This window comes from Phacochoerus africanus, chromosome 1 (genome assembly GCF_016906955.1).
Source record: "Phacochoerus africanus isolate WHEZ1 chromosome 1, ROS_Pafr_v1, whole genome shotgun sequence".
Lineage (NCBI taxonomy): Eukaryota > Metazoa > Chordata > Mammalia > Artiodactyla > Suidae > Phacochoerus > Phacochoerus africanus.
In genome coordinates this window covers 74,204,655-74,227,656 of record NC_062544.1, presented here as the reverse complement: position 1 = coordinate 74,227,656, position 23,002 = coordinate 74,204,655, and the positions used below count along the sequence as shown (strand labels likewise).

Genomic DNA, 23,002 nt, shown 5'->3' with positions numbered 1-23,002 from the left:
TGATATGTATTGATGTATCAAATCTGACACTTCAACGCTCCAGCTTCTCATACATTTTTTTTTTGTCTTTTGTCTTTTTTTAGGGCCGCACCCGCAGCATATGGAGATTCCCAGGCTAGGGATCCAATCGGAGCTGTTGCCACCCGCCTACTCCAGAGCCACAGCAATGCCAGATCCAAGCCGTGTCTGCGACCTACACCACAGCTCACAGCAATACTGATCCTTAACCCACTGAGCAAGGCCAGGGATCGAACCTGCAACCTCATGGTTCCTAGGTGGATTCATTAACCACTGCGCCATGACGGGAACTCCAGTTTTTAAAAAAGAATTTTAGAAAGCAAAATAAAATAAATTCTCAGTTAAAGAGCCTAAGAACTGGAAGAGACCCTGGCAGGGAGAAAAATGAGTTAAAGGCCACACTCAGGTAAGCTCAACCTAACGGCAATTCTGACAGCTTCCAGCAAAGGCTCTAAACTGCTGCTGGAGGGGGCAGGGCAGGGGGGATGGTAAGTAATTCGCCCTGGGTTTTTTCTGCCATGTAAAACAGCTTTTCACTAAACCAGTAGACAGCATAAAAACTTTATTTCTACCCTGGGGTCAATTTTTCATTTCTGAACTTGAAGCCTTTTAGAAATGAAAAAGGATGAAAAAGTAGCCATTGTGTTCTGCGGATTTTTCCCCCCAGTATGACTTCACACTTTTTAAGAAAAAGTTACACTTAAATCCAGAGGGGGGGACGCTTAGGAATCTCACCCCCAGCTGCCTAATTTCCTTTGGTGCTGGAAAGCCGGGTCCTGGGACAGACTAACACGGAAATCACTTCTGTCTATGCAGCACAGACGTGGTAATAAATAGATCTTTACAAATGATGCTTTAAAAATGAGAAACTTGGAGTTCCCGTCGTGGCACAGCGGTTAACGAATCTGACTAGGAACCATGAGGTTGCGGGTTCGATCCCTGCCCTTACTCAGTGGGTTAACGATCCAGCGTTGCTGTGAGCTGTGGTGTAGGCTGGCAGCTACAGCTCCGATTCGACCCCTAGCCTGGGAACCTCCATATGCCACAGGAGCAGCCTAAGAAATGGCAAAAAGACAAAAAAAAAAAAAAAAGAGAGAGAGAGAAACTTGGGTCACCTGGTTGTTTTGAGGATCAAACTGGATCAATCAAATGAACACATCCTCCAAACTGTAGCCAATTCTACTATGTCAGCCTTCTGGAGCCCTTCCACACATTATTTTAGAGCTCACAAGAATAAAGGGAGAAGGTCACTTTTTGAGACTGTTACATCTGTAACACCATGATCATGGGTTCTCTTATTTGCTGAATTGAGTCCTCCGGAAAGATCAAATCAAATAACGTAAAGTAAAAAAAAACAACAACAAAAACAAAACCCTGAAATATCAGCTAATATATAAACATGATATTACTAGTTCATTCAGTGGAGGAAATCATAAAAGATGTGCTAATCATTGGCTAGAATGAATGGATAGACAGAGATAGAAATGTAGTGAACAAGCTCTATAAAAATTGAGTCTACATAACCCACAGTCCTAGAAAACAAACTCATGGGTACCTAAGGGAAAACCAGGGGGAGGAAGGCTAAATTAGGATGTTGGAATTAACATATACGCACTAGTATAGATAAAACAGATAACTCACAAGGACCTACTCTATAACACTGGGAACTATACTCAGTATTTTATAATAACCTATAAAGGAAAAGAATCTGAAAAAGAATACATATGTGTATGTATAACTGAATCACTGTGCTGTACACCCTAACATGACACTGTAAATCATAATTATACTTCAATTTTTTAAAAAGGAAAAAAAATAAAATCTACACATAACTTCAGGCACATTAAAAGGGCAATACAGTTGAGGGTATAGATCTTAAAAGTCACCAGGTAACAAAAAATATAGATTCTTGGTCACACGGGACATTTATTTATTGCTGCCCATGAATGACTACATATATTGGCTTAATCTTGGATGTAGAGAAACAGTCTTCTTCCTCATGCATATGTAAATGAACTCATTCATTAGGCTCTTATTTTCAGTTTTATCCTAAATGCATTCATTCACAAGGCTTTATTAAGCGGCAGGAACCAAAAAAAAAAATTATTATTATTATTATTTTTTGCCTCTGGCTTTCAGACACTAATCCAATTTCTTAATGGTTTGTGAATTCCTATTATGATTCCCTAACCAGCTGGCGGACTACTTTATGGTCAGCATCACTCTTTGGTTCTGTTGCTCTCCAGGCCTCATCACCCTCAAGGAGATGACCTGCAGAACCATGTGAGGCCTGGACTACACAGGAGAGGCCCCCTTTGCTGCCACTGCTTCCTGTTAAGTCTCTCAAGTGCCCGTGATCAAAAGCACTCTGGGAACAGACTTGTGGGAGGGAGTGGGATGGATGGGGAGTTCGGGATTAGTAGATGCAAACTATTACATTTAGAATGGATAAGCAATGAGATCCTACTGTACAGCACAGGGAACTATATCCAATCTCTTGGGATAGAACATGATAGAAGATAATTATGAGAAAAATGTACATAGATGTATGCTTGGGTCACTATGCTGTACAGCAGAAACTGGTGCAACATTGTAAATCAACTATACTTTAATAAAAACTTTAAAAAAGAATCTCAAGGAGTTCCCTTCATGGTTCAATGGCTAACAAACCCGACTAGGAACCATGAGGATGCAGGTTCAATCCCTGGCCTCGCTCAGTGGGTTAGGGATCCAGCATAGCCCTGAGCTGTGGTGTAGTTTGCAGACATGACTTGGATCCTGCATGGCTTTGGCTGTGGTGTAAGCCAGCAGCTGTAACTCCAATTTGACCCCTAGCCTGGAAACTTTCATATGCCACAGGTGCAGCCCTAAAAAGACAAAAGACAAAAAGAATTTCAAGGTCTAAAAATAAAGTGAATTGTATACCCCTTTAAAAAAAAAAAAAAGGCGCTTTGGGCCAAGTCCACTCACACAGAAAATGACAGCCGAAAACATGATACCCCAAGTCCTTTCTTTCCCCAAACCCCTGTGTTCAGCAGATACCCAACAAAGCTTGAGTTAAAATGACCTCTATTGGAGCTTCCATCATGGTACAGCAGAAATGAATCCAACTAGGAACCACAAGGTTGCGGGTTTGATCCCTGGTCTCACTCAGTGGGTTAAGGATCCAGCATCGCTGTGAGCTGTGGTGTAGCTGTAGCTCCGATTAGACCCCTAGCCTGGGAACATCCATATGCTGCAGGTCCTGCCCTAAAAAGACAAAGGACAAAAAATAAAATAAAATAAACAACGCTGTATAACACCCTGTAAATTTCTTCCAGGAATTCCTCAAAAGCCTTGTCCAGGTAGCCATTGAGGAGCTGAGGAACCATAACAGCACCCATGGGAGAAAAGAACTGGAAAAGAAATGGGGATGACCTGAGATGCCACTGAAAGGAAACCTCAAAAAGTCATTACAACAAAATTCACTAATAGGTCATTTCTTAGAGTTACATCTTCTGACTTGGAAAAGCATTACACTTGTACGACACGGTCAAATGTCCAGCCATGTGCAGTGTCCATTCCTCACCTGCACAAAGAAATAGTCATGACACACTCTCTTGCCTGCCTGGACAGGTGAGGCAGAAGGAAAATGATCCCTAGTCATCCAAGGTCTGAGACCTACGGCATTCCTATCTTTCCAAACAGACTGCTTATTCTCAAAGGCTAAGTGAGTCAGGCCCTCTGCGGTCATATGCGATCCTGTCCTTGGGGTCCTCAGTGTCAGGATGTCCCTCCCTGTGCCACTGGTGCCCCCATCTGGGCCACTGTCCATTCTTCCCAGAGGTCTACACCACTTAAGGATCTCAGCCTCCCCTAGGTAAATAACCCACTTCCTGGGCTGCTTCTGTGAAACCCATTCTCTATGCTTTAAAGATTTTTCCACTGTCTTGAAACTATGAAAAAAAAAGTGCTCATTTTCAGACATGAGATCATAACTAGAAACAGTACATAAGGGACAGTCTAAACCTTTTTTTAACCTTACCCCTTTTATCTCACTGCTCTTTATTATTCTCATTTCAAGCTTACACATCACAATTATCACCTTTACGTTCAGAAATATGAATGTGTGACCCATTTTAAACCCTATAAAAAGTGGCTGTAGAGAGCTAGCTGTTCTTTTTTATATATTTTTTTTCTTGTCTACTTAGCTTTAAAAGACTATTCCTTTTAAATAAAATGTGGCATAACCATACCATGGAATACTATTCAGGAATAAAAAGGAATGATGTACTTGCTACAGTGTGAAAGAACCTTGAAAACATTATGCCAAGGGCAAGAAGCCAGTCATAAAAGATGATGTATTACATGATTTTGCTAAAATGAAATGTCTGCAGAGAACAGACTTGTGGTTGCCAAAGGGGAGGGGGAGGGAGTGGGATGGATTGGGAGTTTGGGGTTTTGTGGATGTAAACTATTACATTTAGAATAGATAAGCAATGAGATCCTGCTGTACAGCACAGGAAACTACAGCCAATCTCTTGTGATAGAACATGATAGAAGACAATCCAAGAAAAAGAATAGGTATAACTGGGTCACTTTGCTGTACAGCAGAAATGGACAGAACCTTATAAATCAACTATAATAAAAATAAAGGGAAATACATAGAAAAAAAAATTTAAAAAATATAAAATGTAATGTCTAGAAGAGGCAGATTAATAGAGCAGTTGTAGTGCCTAGGGCTGTGGAGGTTGGGGGGTGAGGTGGGGTGGGAAGGTTTAAGGGTGATAGCCAAGGGGTACAGGGTTGCTCTTCTGGACAAAAAAGTGTTCCGAAGTTGGTTTTGGTGATGGTTACACATCTCCATAAATACAATAAAAGTCACTGAATTATACACTCTAAGTGGGTGAACTGCAGGGGATGTGAATTACATCCCAATTTAGCTGTTAAAAGAAAAAAAAAAAACCTTTTTATTCAAGTATAGTTGACTTACAATGTGTTAATTTCTGCTGTACAGCCAAGTAACTCAGTTATACACATCTATAGATTTTTTTATATATTAGTAAAAAAAAAAAAGCTATTCTTTTCATTTCCAACTATACTGCTCATACTTCTGAAAGTTATTAGCTCATCATTTTCTAGGTGCTAAAATGTGGCTACAGCCTCTTTCTCTCTTTTACTAAAAGTAACATCTGCGAACTATTTCAAAATCTCTGTCAAAGACAGGAATGAGCCAACAACGGATACTTCTGTGTATGACTTTCCTCAAAAGGTAGAAATTATTTTCTCTATGGTATTTACATCACCTTAAATGTTGCAGAGAACGTCCCAAACAGGGAACATCCAAAGTTAGTCTGGGCATTTGCACGCTGACATGGACTCTCCAATGAATGTTTATAAGACCAACGTACTATTTTCTAAGCCAAGTAAAGTCCCTTTGGTGAAAGGGGGGAAAAATAAAGCCCCCTAAATGTTTTAAGTGAATGACCTTTACATTTTAATTTTGGACGTTTTTAAATCAGAAACAAAATAATTGCTCAAATTGAAAAACCTGTCGTTTTAATCTCCCTGGTTTATTGCTGCTCAGGGAAGGAAATTAGGTTATTTGGACAGGATCTGCCATTCAAAAGGCACGCTGGCAATGTTCCCCAGTGGCCTGATCTCTTTTGAGTCCTCTGCTAACAAAAGCTTCCTGAAGCTAGGGACAGCGTATGCTCCAGCCCATTGTCATAGGACTGAGTGGTTCTCAGCATCAGCCAGTAAACATCTGTCATTAGCTCCGTTTGCAAGAGCAAAAGCAGATGCTTGGAGCAAGCAACTGTGAACTCTGACATGGCAGGAAGACAGATGCATTTCAGAACAGGAGATCATTCCAGAAGACAAAAATACTTGCTCAATTCTCTAGGGCTAGCTACCCAGTTACCCTCCCTGGAAGACTCAGAAATCCTATTAATTATTTCGAAATTATTACAACAGCCTTTTGGAACACCCAAACAGCAGCTAGATTAAAGACCGACTCAAACCTCTGAAATGAAGCCACTGCATTTAGAACTTTTAACACAGGCCATGTGCTGAATTTAAAAATGTAACCTTAAAGAGTTTTATGGGAGAATGCACAAGTCTGCTAGACAGGCTTCATCTAGGAAGCCCTTTGGGGACATTTTTCCCCATAAAAATTCACTTGAATAATCAAAACCATCATATTACACATTGTGTTATATACTGCAGTAATGTAATCTTAAATTGACCAAAATGTATTGACACAGATACTTGAAAAAAAAAATCAAAGAAAGGACTGTTCAAAATGAGGCGTTTCTACAAGTTCCTGTTGTGGCACAACGGGATCTTCAGTGTCTCTGCAAGTGCCATGATGCAGTTCGATTCCCAGCCCGGGACAGTGGGTTAAAAGAATACAGCATTGCTGCTGCTGCATAGGTCACAACTGCGGTGTAGGTCACAACTGCAGCTCAGATCTGATCCTGGCCCCGGTAGCTCCCTTGGACATGGGACAGCCAAAAAAGAAAAACTAAAAATCAACAAATAAATAAGTCATTTCCCAGAACATTTTGGGAAGGAAAAAGATGGGAGTCTTGGCTTAAACTCCTAGGTCCTAAGCAGGCTGAGATCAAGATGAAGCAAGGAGCTCGAGGTGCAAAAGGGTGAACCAATTCTGGGGCTCCTGCAAATGCTGCTTCAGCATCTGCAATGACCCCGAGTGATGCTTCTTCACGTGTGCACCCCAGATACCCCTCGTCCCCTTACTCTGGTCCTGGCCCCCTTTCTGGTCACCAGTGTTCTCTACCAGGATGGCATGGCCAATGGGATAAAACAGCTCCCAAGCTCTGGCTAGTCTTAGGTTTAATATATTAATGTTTAATATAGTAATTAATATATTATAATTCATATACAAAACTGTCACAATATAATTACTATATTGTAATTTATCAATATTAAATTACTATTTAATATATTATTTAATATATCAAATATTAATATATTAAACCTAAGACTAGCCTGAGCTTGGGAGTTCTAATAGCAGCTTCTACACATGGAATCACTCTCTCTTCTTCTCTAGCTTTGCACCTCACTTAGAAAACGAGGATTATGCAATTGCCTCGCATGGCAAGTGGTAAGTTACCAACTTAACTGCTCATCTTTTAATATTAAAAATAAGCCTTAAGTGTCCAACCTGACACAGCGCTCACTGAAAGCACAGAAGCACAGTCAGCTCACTCTTGGAAATGCTCCCAGGAGCAGACTTTCCTTGGAAATGTGCTGGGATGAAATTCACACATAACACAGTCTTTTCTTCTTTTTGTTGCGCCTGGGAGTGGCTCTCCACTAACCCAGAAGAAAGAAAAAAAAAAAAATTCAGTTGAGACGAAACCACTGACAAGGGTCAGCATTTAAAACTGAGATGATCAGACAGTTTCTAACAGGACAGTATTCAGGAATAAGTCCTGTATGGCTGCAGAAGCAAGAAACGTATTCGGATTGTGTGAGTGACCATCTGTGTTTTTAAAGAACACGCTTTGGGGGGAAGGCTGTCTCAGATACTTTTAATTAGAACATGGATTAATAAAAAAAAACACAACACATACACACACACACACAGCCTACCAAGTCCTCCACACTGGTCCTCAAAGTGTGCCTTCCAGACCAGCAGCAGCAGCATCTGGGAGCCTGTTGGAAATGCAAATTTTCAGGCACCACCTGAGACTTGCTGAACCAGACATTGGGCTGAGGCCTTGGAATGAGTAGTTTAAGAAGCCCCTCTAAGGGATTCTGATGCCTGTTCAATTCCGAGAGCCACTGCCCTTCAGGTAGTGTTCCTGGCAGCAGAAGCATCGGTTTTTGTCTCTGTCCATCTTTGTCCTCTTGGGAAAGGCATCTCCCTTCATAGGGAAATCAAAATGATGGGGCTTAACAAGGAATCCATCTACTAGCCGGGGACTTAGTACAGAATGCTGCCGGCCAGCTGTGCTGGTTCCAAGTACAGATTCCTGGGCTCACCTCCAGAGAGGCTGCACAGCTGGTATCTGGGCTCACCTCCAGAGAAGCTGTACCAGTGGGTCCCGGGCTCACCTCCAGAGAGGCTGCACAGCTGGGATCTGGGCTCACCTCCAGAGAGGCTGCACCACTGGGACCCAGCTCATCTCCAGAGAGGCTGTACCGCTGGGTCCTGGGCTCACCTCCAGAGAGGCTGTCACCACTGGCTGAGGAATAGGTCCAAGCATCCCAATTGGTAGCCCCTCCAGTGATTTCAATGTGTAGCCAGGACTGGGAACCACTGGAACCTACATCACTAAACATCATATAAGAAGTAACTGGGGAAGATGAGCCTTCAGATCAGAGATAGTGAACTTCTTCTGCAAAAGGGCCAGAGAGTTAACACACTTTTAAACCCTTGGACTGTGATGCTGTGGGTCAAATTCAGTCTTAGATAAACCAATGAATGGGTGTGGCTGTGGTTCCTATACACCTTCATTAAATCTGAATTTATGACCATTTTCATGTGTCATAAAATAACTGCTATTTCTCCAAACATTTAAAAACAGTGAAAACCATTCTCATCTCATAAGCTGTATGGAACATGCAGCAGGCTCAGGCCATGCTTTGCCACTTCAGTTGAACACTGGAGTAACCACATCAACTCTGAGTTCAGTAGTACTGTGTTCGTCACACATGTAACTCCAATACAAACAGCGGCCTTCAAACAAGCTAGATGTTACTTTAAAACAAAACAAAACACTGAATGCAATCTGCATACAGTAAAATACAGCCAGCCTGATGACCCACACAGAGCAAAATACTGAACATTTCTCTTAGAAAGTTCAAGGTGAGGAGTTCCTGTCATGGCTCAGTGGTAACCAGACAAGTATCCAGAAGGATGCAGGTTTGCTCCCTGGCTTGGCTCAGTGGGTTAAGGATCCGGTGTGGCTGTGAGCTACAGCATGGTTCAAAGCTGTGACTTAGATCCTGCGTTGTCCTGACTGTGGCATAAGCCAGCAGCTGCAGCTCCAATTCAACCCCTGGCCTGGGAACTTCCATATGTCACAGGTGCAGTGGTATTAAAAAAAAAAAAGAAAAGAAACTTTATTTATTTATTTATTTTTGCTATTTCTAGGGCCGCTCCCATGGCACATGGAGGTTCCCAGGCTAGGGGTCTAGTCGGAGCTGTAGCCACCAGTCTACACCAGAGCCACAGCAATGCGGGATCCGAGCCTCGTCTGCAACCTACACCATAGCTCACGGGCAACGCCAGATCCTTAACCCACTGAGCAAGGCCAGGGATCGAACCCACAGCCTCATGGTTCCTAGTCAAATTCGTTAACCACTGAGCCACGATGGGAACTCCAAAAAAAAAAAAACAACTTAAAAAAAAAGAAATGAAAAGGTATCCACTAAAGAAGCTGTACAGGAAAAAACCAAGGCCTAGAAATCACAGGTAATGTGAACTTTTACTAAGCCCAGTATGCCAAAGTTGTGCTTTTTCAACCACTTTCCATGTACCACTTTGATATGAGGCTCATTCGTTTCATGAAATAGTTCTGACCTTGACTGATTATTAATGGCACCCAGATAGCTTTTTCAAAACACACAGCAGGCTGAGTCCCAGCTGAGACTGATTTCACTATTGTGGGGGTAGGGCCAAGGCTCTTGGTAAAAGCCTCCCAGCAAATTCAATGTGCAGCCAGAGTGGAGAACTATTCCATCAGAAGCAACAGTGTGGAAGTGAGATTGTAAACACAAGATGATGAAACATTAAAATGAAAAAGGAGATTTCGCTGACCCTTCCATTTCCCTGGAGCCATAAAACAAAATAAAGGGGGAAGGTCAGCACAAAGGAGGAAACTGGAGGTGGTATCAGAACCCACTGATCTTATTAAAGAGTAACTTCAAAAGAAAGCACAGGAGTTCCCTGTTGTGGTACAGCAGAAACAAACCCAACTAGAAACCATGAGGCTGCAGGTTTGATCCCTGGCCTCACTCAGTAGGGTTAAGGATCCAGCACTGCTGTGAGCCTGTGGTGTAGGTCCATAGATGCGGTTCAGATCTGGTGTTGCTGTGGCTCTGGCATAGGCTGGCAGCAACAGCTCTGATTAGACCCCTAGCCTGGGAACCTCCACATGCTGTAGGTGCGGCCCTGAAGAGACAGAAGACAAAAAAAAAGAAAGCACAAAGGTCATGACCCGAAAGGAGCCAAAGACACTCCAGGACCCAGGGGCCCAAAGAAAGAACAGAAATGACTTGGGGGAAAAGCCAGGATGGGCAGTCACAGGGTCTGAGAAGGTAAACAGGCAACAACCCCCATCAGTGGTCTCACCCTGTCATACCTCAACACTCCTCCAGAGGAAGTAATGTGATCAAGCAGAAAGCGGATCCACTCTGGATCCAAAGCCAACTCTCTGAACTCATCCTTGACCAAGTGTGGGCTCATGGACATGTTATCCTGTGCAAGCTCAAGTTTCATGTCAGTAAAGACAGCTGATCATGGCTTCTTCACAGTGTAGTTGTGAGGATCGAATAGGACAGAGAGGGGTAAGATGCACCAGCATGGTGCCTCATAGAGATGTTACCCAGCAAATGGTACTCTCTTCCCTTTGCACATCCCAAACAACGACCCTCATGAGGAGGACACGGCTTAGAAGTGGGGCACCCCCTTGCCCAAAGCTCCCCAGGAAGGCAATCATATGGTTTCCTAATCTCACCACAGTGGCACCCTGGGCTGGAACCCAACAAACACATGGTTAAAGCTGGATTTGGGCGATAGAGGACTTTTCACATCACCCCAAGTCTTGCATTGCAGGTGGTACCCAAAGAGGTCTTTGTAGACAGACTGGGTAAACAATGTCCCACACGTGTCACTGAGTCTTTAGGAAAACTGATTCCAAATGATGAGTCTACACATGAATTTTTGAAATGCACTCTACCTCAGTCACAAACCAACAACTGCCTATATTTGCTCTGATACATTGCTTCTGCATTTTCTACCGAAATTATACCCGGCATTAAATGGTGACATGTCTGACTCCTGAAGATAATTTTTCCAAACTGTTTTTGTTTTCAACATCTTCACATACATTGTTTTAAATTTTTTTTTTCTTTTTAGGGCAGCACCTGTGGCATATGGAAGTTCCTGGGCTAGGGGTTGAATCGGAACTGCAGCTGTCAGCCTACGCCACAGCCACAGCCATTCCAGATCTGAGCTGCATCTGTGACTTACACCATAGCTTGTGGCAATGCTGGATCCTTAAACCACTGAACAAGGCTAGGAAATCAAACCCGCATCTTCACGGGCACTATGTTGGGTTCTTAGCCCACAGAACCACAATGGAAACTCTCACATACATTTTTCATAAAATGATGCTTATAATAAAGGTGTGGTAGTTAAGCTTCAAAAAAAATTGAGTGTTGATTTAGCCAGTTTTCCTCATCACTTCTCTGTCATAATTTACCACCTGGTCCAAGCTTAGTATCCAGCATTAATTTGCTAACTATTTTTAATATTCATGGGTATCAAGGCATGACAGTATCCTGCTTACCTTCAAGTATGAGCAATTTGATTTGCTAAACAAACCATAAAATTGAAAGCAACCATGAGTCCAATGGTACAAAATGTCAACCCTTCTCTATGTACCTGGACACTAGCAACACGGGCTCAGCACCCCCAAGGGTTACAGGCAGGGCCTGGTCACACCCCGGACTTGCACAGGCACAAGTCAGCTGAGCTGCCTGGAGCAGAGTCTGAAAATAGGAAGTTGACAGAAAATGGGAGGCACAGGGAAGTCGGAGGCAGACTTGGGTTCAAATCAACAGACTAAGCCTAAAGGATAGGAAGAGGAGGCTCAGTCAACAGACACAGGGAGGAAAGAAGAGGCCAAAGTGAAGAGACAGCCACAAAGGAGAAAGTCAGCAAGTTGGTTCAATGGGGGACAGGAAACCACAGAAGGTCATGACCTAAGGCAGAGGTCAGTGGCTCTCTCCTGCAAAATCATTTAGAGAGAGAGAATGAGAGAGACAGTGTGTGTGTGCGTGTGCACACCATCTCTTGCCAAGTTACAACAAGCTAGTGTCCACGCACAGCTGGGCAGATTTACAAATGCACACGTGTTTTTTTCTGGAGCTACGTGCATTAATAATCGGACATTATTTTGCTCCTATAGTCCGCAAGAGTGAAAATTAATGGAAACATTTGACTTTCCATCTTTAAGGCACAAGATGCCAAACCAGATTCTTGGAAGAGTTCTAGAGAGTCTGTCACGTGGCTTTTCAGGCATAAAAGCAATTTTTTCACTCTAAACCAAGTAAGTTGGACAAAAAATTAACACCAGACAAAGCCCCAGTGATGCTGTCTCTGGAGCATAGACTTTTTTCTTCTTTTTCAGGCCTCACCCAAGGCATATGGAAGTTCCCAGGCCAGGGGTTGAATCGGAGCTTCATCTGTGACCAACATCAGATCCTTAACCCATTGAGCAAGGCCACGGATCAAACCTGCAGTCTCAGGGATACTAGTTGGGTTCATTACCACTGAGCCATAAGGGGAACTCCTCTGGAGTATAGGCTTCTGATTCTAAGACACTCTATGGGCTAGTGTTAATAGCCATCTCAGAGACGGGTATTTCCAGGATGAAAGAGCAAAACATGGGAAAAGCACAGAGAATCTGAGAGTTTCCCAGCTCAGTGCTGGCTTTGTACTATAGCTGCACTGTTTGGATGGAAATGAATTCCAAGAATAACAGCTGGATCCAAAAGGAACAAAGGAAAGCAAATACATCTGATTTTTTAAAAACTATCTGCTACTTGTCACCAGCATGCCCCTCTTCCCTTTTACTTTTTTTTGTCTTTTTGCCATTTCTTGGGCCGCTCCCTTGGCATATGGAGGTTCAGGCTACAGGTCGAATCAGAGCTGTAGCTGCCAGCCTACGCCAGAGCCACAGCAACGCGGGATCCGAGCCGCGTCTGCAACCTACACCACAGCTCACGGCAACGATGGATCGTCAACCCACTGAGCAAGGGCAGGGACCGAACCTGCAACCTCATGGTTCCTAGTCGGATTCGTTAACCACTGCGCCACGACGGGAACTCCCCCTTTTACTTTTTGATGCCTGTGCGGTCACCTTCTTCTTGAGAAGGGCTCTTCACCCACCCATAAGGGCAGCACATCCTCCCCTGCACACATCACAAGGTCAATGCCAAATGCCCCTTGGTGGTCAACAGAGCCAAGTCACCATCCAATTCTCCACCCTTGGACTCTGGAGCCAGGTCTATGGCAGTTCTTTCTTGATGGTGTCTATTCCTTAAGAAAGGATACAAACCAGACTTTTTTGTTGTTGTTGTCTTTTTAGGGCCGCACCTGTGGCATATGGAGGTTCCCGGGCTAGGGGTCTAATCGGAGCTGTAGCTGCCGGCCTAGGGCACAGCCACAGCAACGCCAGATCCCAGCCTGTCTGCGACCTACACCACAGCTCAATGCCGGATCCTTAATTAACCTACTGAGCGGGGCCAGGTATTGAACCCTCAACCCCATGATTCATTTCCACTTCCCCACAATGGGAACTCCCAAACCAGACTTTCTAATGCACTTTTATATCCAGAAGCAGCCCAAGAAAACCTATTCAAGAGGACAGTATTCTAAAAACTAGCTGCAAAGGGAGTTAGTGCTTAATGGTACAGCATTTCTGTTTGAGGTGATGAAAAAGTTTTCGAAACAGTGGTGATGGTGGAACACATTATGAATGTAATTGATACCACTGAATTGCACTCAAAAACAGTTCAATTAGTCAATTCTATGAAATTTATAGTTACCACAATAAACACACACACAAGAAAACCCAAGTTTCAATTCAAAAACATAAAATAAATTGTATATTTATCCATTCATTTTTCTTTCAACTCAAATTTGGACATTTGCAGCAGAGATCACAGCAAACCTTTTACACACCTGTCCAAAAAAATCAATTTCCCTAAAGGAATACAAATGTCACAGCTGTTCACACACACACACATAACAGACTTCAAGATGGCAGTGGTACCCCAAAAGCCAGGGCTGTGTATTGTTTTAAGGATATATCTGCCTCTCAGCTTAGCTGGACTGCCAAAAAAGCAACTTTGTTAAACTTCACCTCATGCCATCAGGGAAAAAAAAAAACAAAAAAACAAAAACCTATCTTTAAATCATAAACAACTGATAAGCTAAAACACACAATTAAAACAGAGGCAATTAATGATGCTTAGGCTCAACCACAGGAAATGTCTGATACTCAACTCTCTCACTGCTTAGGGATGGTGACGTCATATGCTTCAACTGAGCCATAATTTCGATGGGAGGACCAATTGCAACACAAGGGACATCTGAGACCTGGAGAGGCCAATGGGAGTGAAAACAGAATGTTTTTTTTCCTTTTGAGGAAAAAAGACAGCCAAGATGTCTCCCACAGAAGTGTATTAATAGCAGAATGTTTCTCTTTACCAAAAAGGACATAAAAAAATTTGAGAAGGGGACAGAATGCACTTTTTTTGTTTTCAAACAACATCAAAGTGAGGGAATGACATGCAGGTCAGGCGACTAGAAAGCATCTGCCCTGCTGTCCCAGAGTTTGGCTCTGGGAGTCAAAGTACCCTAATGACACGACTCTCGCATCATCAATGTCATCCCTGAACGCGTTTTCCCCCATCTTCCTGAGTTTAGCTGTCTCCCTGCTGGTTTTCCCACTCCTACCCCCACCATTCATGGGAGCTGCCCTGGGGGGACCCCAGACGGCGCCACCACACATGGGGGTGGTGCCAACTGCTGCTCACCCATTCCCCACCCACTCAAGGATGAGGAACTGGCAGGTGAGACCTCTTTACTCGGGCAGCTGCCTCGGCCAACAGCTGGCTCCACGTGTGAAGCCGGGAATGCAGCTTGGGCTCTCGGGGGCAGCGGGTGCAGTCAGCTCCCTTTCAGATGAAATTCTTAACTTGGTTAAAATAGCCAGCATCCTCCACGTCTCTTCAGTGGTCCAAGATCCGACCTGTTCCCACCTACAGCTGAAATTATTTAATTCTAGCTGTCAGATTCCTGATCATCGGTAGGGGGTCACATGGTGGTATTCGCAGCTCTGCGATGGGAGACGTGCTGGGCTGCCTTGTGGTCAACTTTCCAGCGCTCAACAGGCCTGGGGAGATTTCTCTGCAACTCAGGAGTGGCCCTACATGGGGTGTGGAGGGGGGCAGGGGGGGTAAGAGGGGGGGTGTGGGGGGGTGCAGGGAGAGGGGGGGGTAAAGGGGGTGTGAGAGGTGAGGGGGGCGTGGAGAGGGGTGTATGGAGGGGGTTGTGGAGAGATGAAGTGTATGGGGGTGGAGAGGAGGGGGTGGGGGGGATGGAGAGGCCAAAAAGCTGCCACATCCACAAGACAGTCAAGGGACACACAAAGACACCCATGGGGGCAAAATGAAGCATTGGGGGTGGGGGTGGGGCAAAGAAAAGCAGCTGGAATGTTTAGAATGGATAAGCAATGAGGTCTTATTGTACAGCACAGGGAACTATGTCCAATCTCTTGGGATAGAACATGATAGAAGATACATGAGAAAAAGAATGAATATATGTATGACTGGGTCGCTATGCTGTATGAAGAAACTGACACAATTGTAAATCAACTATACTCTAATAAAAAATAATTGAAAATATTTTTAAAGGATATAAAATCAAGAAAAGCAGCTGGGCAGAGCAGAAAGTCTGTGAAAATGACCCCAGAATGCAATGGGGGAAAAAAAAAAATCACTACACTGACCTATCATCAAGTTTCACAAAGTTGGGCCCAGAGTGTTAAGGCCAATAGGACAAAGTCAAGGTCAAACCCAAAAGGTTAGAGATGGCTTTCAATGAGAGATGTGATGATAAATCATTAGGGCTGAGTTTCCTGTGTGGCTTGAGGAAGTCTGACTGTCTTGGGGTGGGGGTTGGGGGGAACAACTTGAAAGTACCAGGCACTGTAATGGCTTTTTTGTGGACTAATAAAATGAGAAGAAGAACTTTTAAAACCGAGTCTAATTATACTTGGCGCAAATAAGAAGAGAAAGACAGGGAGGCGGACAATAACTTGTAGATTGAGACGATTAATTCCCCAGTGAGTAAAACCTTTCAGAAGCCACAACAGGACTGCCACAGAGAGTAATTGGGTTAAGTTGACTGGGGCAAGTTAAACAACTACCCCCCAAAATTCATTAGTTAAATTGACAATCCCTCTAAGCTATTTCCAAGCGATCAAATTAGGCTTTTTTCAGAAGAGAAAATAGTTGATTCTCAAAGTGAAAAACCATTTAGAACTTAGTCAATTCTGCAGTGTTCTTAAAGAGTGCTTGGTGATGGCCCACATGCCCGTGAACGTTTCAGAAAAGACAAACATTCGATGTCAACTTCCACCCTACCCTTTTCACCAGGGTGGGTCTTCTTCAGCCAAATCTGCACCCTGCAGAACCGTGGTGCTCTCCTAAAACTCTGTCCAAAGCCCACGGTGCAAAAAGACAAAGCCATTTCTAACTTTCTGAGCCCATGCTGACCAGACCCGTATGCGCTGAACCTGAGAGGTCCCAACTGAATTTTTTCAGCAAGGTGACCATGTCACTTGAACATTTCTCTTCCTATCTGTAAACACTTCACAACAAGGACAGCATAAGTTATGAGTTGAATGGGAATGTTCTGGTCCTCTGTATTCCTGAGACCCACCTATAGTAGCTTACATTTTAGCATGGACTGGAATTTTTTTTTTTTTTTTCTTTTTAGAGCTGTACCCACAGCACATGGAGGTTCCCAGGCTAGGGGCTGAATCAGAGCTGTAGCTGCCAGCCTACACCACAGCCACAGCAACAAGGGATCTGAGCTGTGTTTGTGACCTACACCACAGCTCACAGCAATGCCCGATCCTTAACCCACTGAGCGAGGCCAGGGATCGAACCTGTGTCCTCTTGGATACTAGTGGGGTTCTTAACTCTCTGAGCCACAAAAGAAACTCCTGCACTGGAATTTTAGATGAATATAAAACTATCTCCCTGGCCCCAAACAAAACGAAACAGCTGAGTGAATGTGCAAAACACTGAGACTGAATGAAATAAGAAAGAGGGCTCTTGGGTGCTCACACCAAAAACAAGAGTATTCTCTCCTACGGCCTCACGTCCCCAACGGCCCCATTTTGGGATTTTAGCTACCTGTGGCTCTGCTGAGTTTCCAACACTAAATGGGATTTGAAAACCTCTTTTTAATTCACCCAAGACCTAACTTCACTGCAGCCAGCACAATCCCTGGACGCACCTGAGGTGAAATGATTGCTGGAATTGGGGGTGGAGACAGACAGAGAACAGAAAAGCTTCTAAAGGCCTAAGAGAAATTTTCCACCTGAAGCTCTTTCCTTCCCTTTGCTTCCTCCATAGTAGTGGCCCTGGTGGGACACTTAGGAGGACTGAGAGTGTTTCCTGCTCCTCACTGTAGCTATGACGCTAAAGCAGGTCTAGGCAGTATCTTGGGAATCTTCACTACTCAGATGCGAATCTTGGACCAGCCACATCCACACTCCACAGGAAGCTAGTGAGTAATGCAGATTCTCAGGCCCCACCCCAGACCTGCCAATCAGAAGCTGCATCAGGAACCAGACCCTGAGTGAGTCCTGTACTGTAAAGTTAGGGATGCACTTCTCTAAACCAAAGGGTAATTAAACTAATAGTCTGTAAGCTGCCTACGGACTCTGAAATGGTCACATTTTGGTAACAAAAATTTTTACCGAAATTGTTTATAAAGATACAGAAAAATACCCATTTGACAGATTTTACCAGTTACCAGTTGACCTCAAACACTGATATCTTTTTCTTCTTGTGGTTATATGTACATACTAACATAATATCTGCCATTCTAGTCATTTTTCAGTATACAGCTCAGGCATTAAAGACCCTGGCACTGTTATGCAACCATCACCATGATCCATCTTCAGAACTTTTCCATTTTCCAAAATTAAAATGTTGTACCCCATGTACCCCTATGTTCACTGCAGCATTATTCACAATTGCCAGACATGGTAACAATCTAAATGTCCACTGACAGATGAATGGGTTAAGATGTGGTACCTATACACAACAGAATACTACTAAGCCATAAAAAAGAACAAAATGCCACCCACAGCAACGTGGATGGAACTAGAGACTCTCATACCAAGTGAAGGAAGTCAGAAAGAGAAAGACAAATACCAGATGATATCACTTATACCTGGAATCTAAAATATGGCAGAAATGAACCTATCTACAGAAAAGAAACAAACTCATGGTCATGGAGAACAGACCTGTGGTTGCCAAGGGGAAGGAGGGAGGGTGTGGGATGGACTGGGAGTTTGAGGTTAATACATGCAGACTATTGCATTTGGAGTAGATAAGCAACAAGATCCTGCTGTAGCACAGGGAACTATATCTAGTCACTTGTGATGGAATATGATAGAGGATAATGTGAGAAAAAGAAATATACATATACATATATATATACACACACACACATATATATATACATATATATATACATATATATATATATATATATATATATATATATGAATGACTGGGTCATTTTACCACACAGCAGAAATCAATAGAATATTGTAAATCAACCATAATGAAAAACAATTAAAGAAATTAAAAAAGAAGGGCTAAGAATAAATTAAATTAAATATTTTATGCATTCAACAACTCTCCATTTCCCCTTCCCCTCAGAAACACCAATAACCTGACATCGAATTGGGCTGAAATTAGCCAATACCTTGAAAAGCTAACACAGCCGGTTTTGACCAGGACAAGGCCAGGCTTTACATCTTTGGCCCTAATTCCTTCAAGAATCTATCCCTGCCCAGTTAAAGAGTGGGTGTTCCTGTCCCAGGCGCCAGGACGGGTTAACAAACTTCTCCTAATCTCTGGTGTCTACGCCTGTATGTCCCACAGGGAACCTGAGATGTGAGGAGACGAAGAACTAAGTCAGGAGAGAGAAACTACAATCTTGTGGCCACTGCCAGTTCCCGATCCACGTCAGATCCACGTCTTTCCAACCTGTCTCACTTTTCTCATATTTTAAACCCTGTATTTCCTACACGGGTCACCAAGCTAATTACACCTGTTACACTTGGGAATGACAGAGCAGACAATGTAAGACCAAGGACTGGGTGACCGATTAAAGATCTGAAGTCAAAGTTGGGAGTTGTTTTCATGTTTAAGTATATATACTTTTCTGGTTCAGTTCTTTTTAAACCCACAATCCATAAATACTGTCAAGAGGGAAAGGAACTACTGGCCTGACCACCCCTTTCCACACCCACCTCAAGGAGGGCTGCCCATCGACCAGCTGGCAAGGATGTCATGTGACCAAGACCGCAGCCCACATGTTCCAGGCAGTAAGTAGCACCAAGAGGTTGCCAGTGGCTGTTAGAAGCCTCTGCTGAGCAAAGCGTCATTTGATAGGAATAGAAAGCATCTTCAGAACCTGAAAGATGCCATGTCAGACAGTGAAGCAAGCCAGTAGCAACAGAGGACAAATACTGTATGATGCTGCTCCTAAGTATTTAAAGCAGTCAAATTCACAGAGACAGAAAGTAGAAAGGTAGTTACCAAGGCTGGGGGTGGACAGATGGGAAAATGAAGCGTTTGTGAGGTACAGAGGCTCAGCTTTGCAAGATGAAAAAGTTCTAGAGCTCTAATGTCCAGTGACGTGAGTGTTTTAAACACTGCACCATCCACCTCCACATGGCTACGGTGGAATTTTAACATTAAGTCTTCTCTGCCATAATTTTTGGTAGGGGAAAAAAGAAAAGTATCTTAGGGATTAAAAATAAGTCCCCCCAAAAGAAAAGAAATCCATTAGGTTTGGTCAAGTCAGGTATACTGTTTAAATAGGTTTTCCTTTTTTATATCATTTTGGGAAGCACCTACAAGGCCTGAAAAGGAACTGAATTCTCCTCTGGGGAACATGAGAAGGCAGGAGAGGTGGGGTGAAGGCAAGACAGAGAAATGCTGGCCAGGTCACTCAGTCCTCAGTTTAATAGCTCTTACCATACTACTGAGAACCTGATGGGAAAGAGACCAGGCTGGGTAGCAGTGACCATGAGACATGTGGTCTCTTTGGCCCCCAATCCCTGCACCCACCCTCACTCCAAATCCACCCTCCCACAGCTTTATCGTCACCAGATAAATACTAAAGAGTCATTCAAAACTCTCAGATGTAAAGGAAACTACACAACTGCAAAGTAGCCCAGAAACATTATTGCTCATTCAGCTGAGAAACAAGGAAGGTACCACCATGTGGACCATCTCTGCTCAAGGTTTTGATCTATCAAGTAGCTCTATCAAGTGCACATCACTGATGCTGAAGTTCTGTTCTCAAAACAACTTGCAAAAGAAATTCAGAAACTATGAGTTTCAAATACTGGCATATGATGTCCTTTTAGTTCTTACGTCTTAAATTTTAATATGTGTCTCTGAAGGAGGGACCCATTTGTAAGATTAAAATTGGCTTCCTTGGGATTAACAGATACACACTACTATATATAAAAGAGATAAACAACAAAGACCTACTGTATAGCACAGGGAACCATACTCAATATCTTGTAATAACCTATAAGGGAAAAGAATCTGAAAAAGAATACACACACACATAGTGTGTGTTTATGTGTTATGTATAACCAAACCACACTGCTATACACCTGAAATTAACACAACATTGTAAATCACTAGACTTCAATTAAAACTTTTTTTTTTAAATTAGTTTCTTAATAAAATGGAGAAGCTGGGTTTCCTTCACAATTTTCCAAATATAATCAATGAACCAGTTTCTGAATTCACAAATTTTGTTTTTGCTGATGGGGCTTTGCACTTGTTTTTCCCTCAAGAACAGGGGAACCTGGAGCAGTGATTCCCACAAACACAGGGCGCTTCTTCAGTTGTTTTGCAAGGTGGACAAGGATGCTCAGTTTGGTGTTTTGGTTCATTTTGTTTTACAGGGATCAGGACACTGCTACAGTCTCACTGGAAGGCTGGTATTTCCAACATTAAGGAGAGTTTGCAAATTTTCAGGGAAAGTGGCAATGAAGCCAATCAGCAGTTATCAATGTATGTGAACTTTGTTCTCAAACTGCCTGCACTCTACACTCCTGATTTCTCCTGATCCTCAGGAAGGACACCAGCCAGGTGTAGTCTCTTCCATCCGGGACTGGATGGAACACTTTGATTTCGATTTGGGAGAATTTTTTGTTGCCATCTCCCGCAAACTCAAGCTGTGCATTACATAGTCCTTTTGGGGTTTTGTTTCATCACTTGGAGAAGATGTTTAAGGTATGAGGGTGGGAGGAGTGAGGACACCTGCCCTTACATAGGGGCAAGGAAGCCGAAGATGGATGTCAGAAGCTGCAGAGACATGAGCTCACCTGACCATAGTCTGTCCTGAAGACGACAACGCCCTCTGCACAGGAGTTTACAGTACTTGGAAAATGCTGGCCATTTTCTCTCAGCCAGACCCGTGTTCCCTGTAAACAAAACAAACAGAGTTTAACTATGAGTTTGGATTGCATTTTGTGGTAAAACACCACCCTTAAAATGACTAGAACTACTACATTCCTTAAAAATCCCCTTTTGAAAAGGAAATGTCTCTCTCAAACAAGCAAGGAATGAATCTTCCAAGCAAGCATCACCAGGAGCCTTAACTATCCCCAAGTGTGGCTGGGAAGAGCCCCAGTGAGAAAGAAAACAAAGTACAGAGAAATCAGTACTAAAGTCCAATTGACTGACGTGGATTATCACACTTCACTCACACACACCCTGTGAAGCAAGCGCCATGATCACCCCATTTTACAGATGGAGAAGTGGGCCTAGAGGTAAAGAAACTTGCCCAGCATCACACATTCAGAAACCCCAGGTTTCACCAGGTCACTGCACTGCCTCAGCCCAGAGCGAGAACGCTTGGGGGCCTTCAGGCTCCCATGTTCCTGGGTCAAAGCCCCATGCACTTGTCAACGTGGGGGCATCAGGACAATTCACTGACTTCCTATCTGTACCAAATCCACGTGTCACCTGGACTCTCCAAAAGAGGGATTAAGTTGTAGTAAACATAAGCACCTAATCCACTGGTAAGAACTTTGGTTGGATTCCGACACTTAATGCACCCCAAAGTTTGGGATTACAGCGCAAGAGATAGCAACTTCCAGATCTTCCTGTTGTAACCTGAGGTATAATTTTTTGGCACTGATTTCATTTCCCTTTTTTAGTTTCCCACTGGACAAATGAAATGACAACTATAACATTTAGCTTTTCAAGGCTCCATTTCCTCTTTGATTTTATAACATAAAAAGTGCTTGTTTTCAAGGATAATAAATAAAAAGTCTGAAGAAACTACTGGGTGTTCACTAGCCATTCAGATTATAAAGAGAAACCTTTAATGGGAACTCTGTACACTGTTGGTGGGAATGTAAACTGGTGTAGCCACTATGCAAACAGTATGGAGGTTCCCTAAAAGACTAAAAGTAGAGCTACTGATTCAGTAATCCCACTCCTGGACATCTATCCAGACAATAACAAAAATACTAATTCGAAAAGATTCACGCACCCCAATGTTCAGAGCAGCACTACTTACAATAGCCAAGACATGGAAGCAACCCATCAACAGACAACTGGATAGGAAGACATGGTAATATATACACAATGGAAAATTATTCACTCATTAAAAGTAGGATGAAATATTGCCATTTGCAGCCACATGAATGGACCTTAGTGAAGTCAGTCAGACAAGACAAATACCATATGATATCACTTACATGTGAAATCTGAAAAATAATACAAATGAATGTATATGCTAAACAGAAGCAGACTCTCGGATACAGAAAAACAGATTATCAGTTACCAAAGGGAATAGGGAGAGAAGAAAGACAAATCAGGGATATATGGGATTAGTAAATACAATAGATAAGCAAGGATATACTCTATAGCAGAGAATTATAGCCATTATCTC

The 23,002-nt window shown here is 43.1% G+C and overlaps 1 protein-coding gene across 2 annotated transcripts in view; it reads right to left on the bottom strand.

Annotated features, from left to right (window-relative positions):
- The window catches only part of MYO10 (myosin X), a 240,395-nt gene that overhangs the window by 166,905 nt on the left and 50,488 nt on the right, over positions 1-23,002 (bottom strand). For both annotated transcript variants that reach the window (XM_047767779.1, XM_047767788.1), the window contains exon 2: positions 21,426-21,524. In XM_047767779.1, the coding sequence (XP_047623735.1) occupies positions 21,426-21,524 (99 nt within the window). The remainder of the gene's footprint in view (positions 1-21,425; positions 21,525-23,002) is intronic.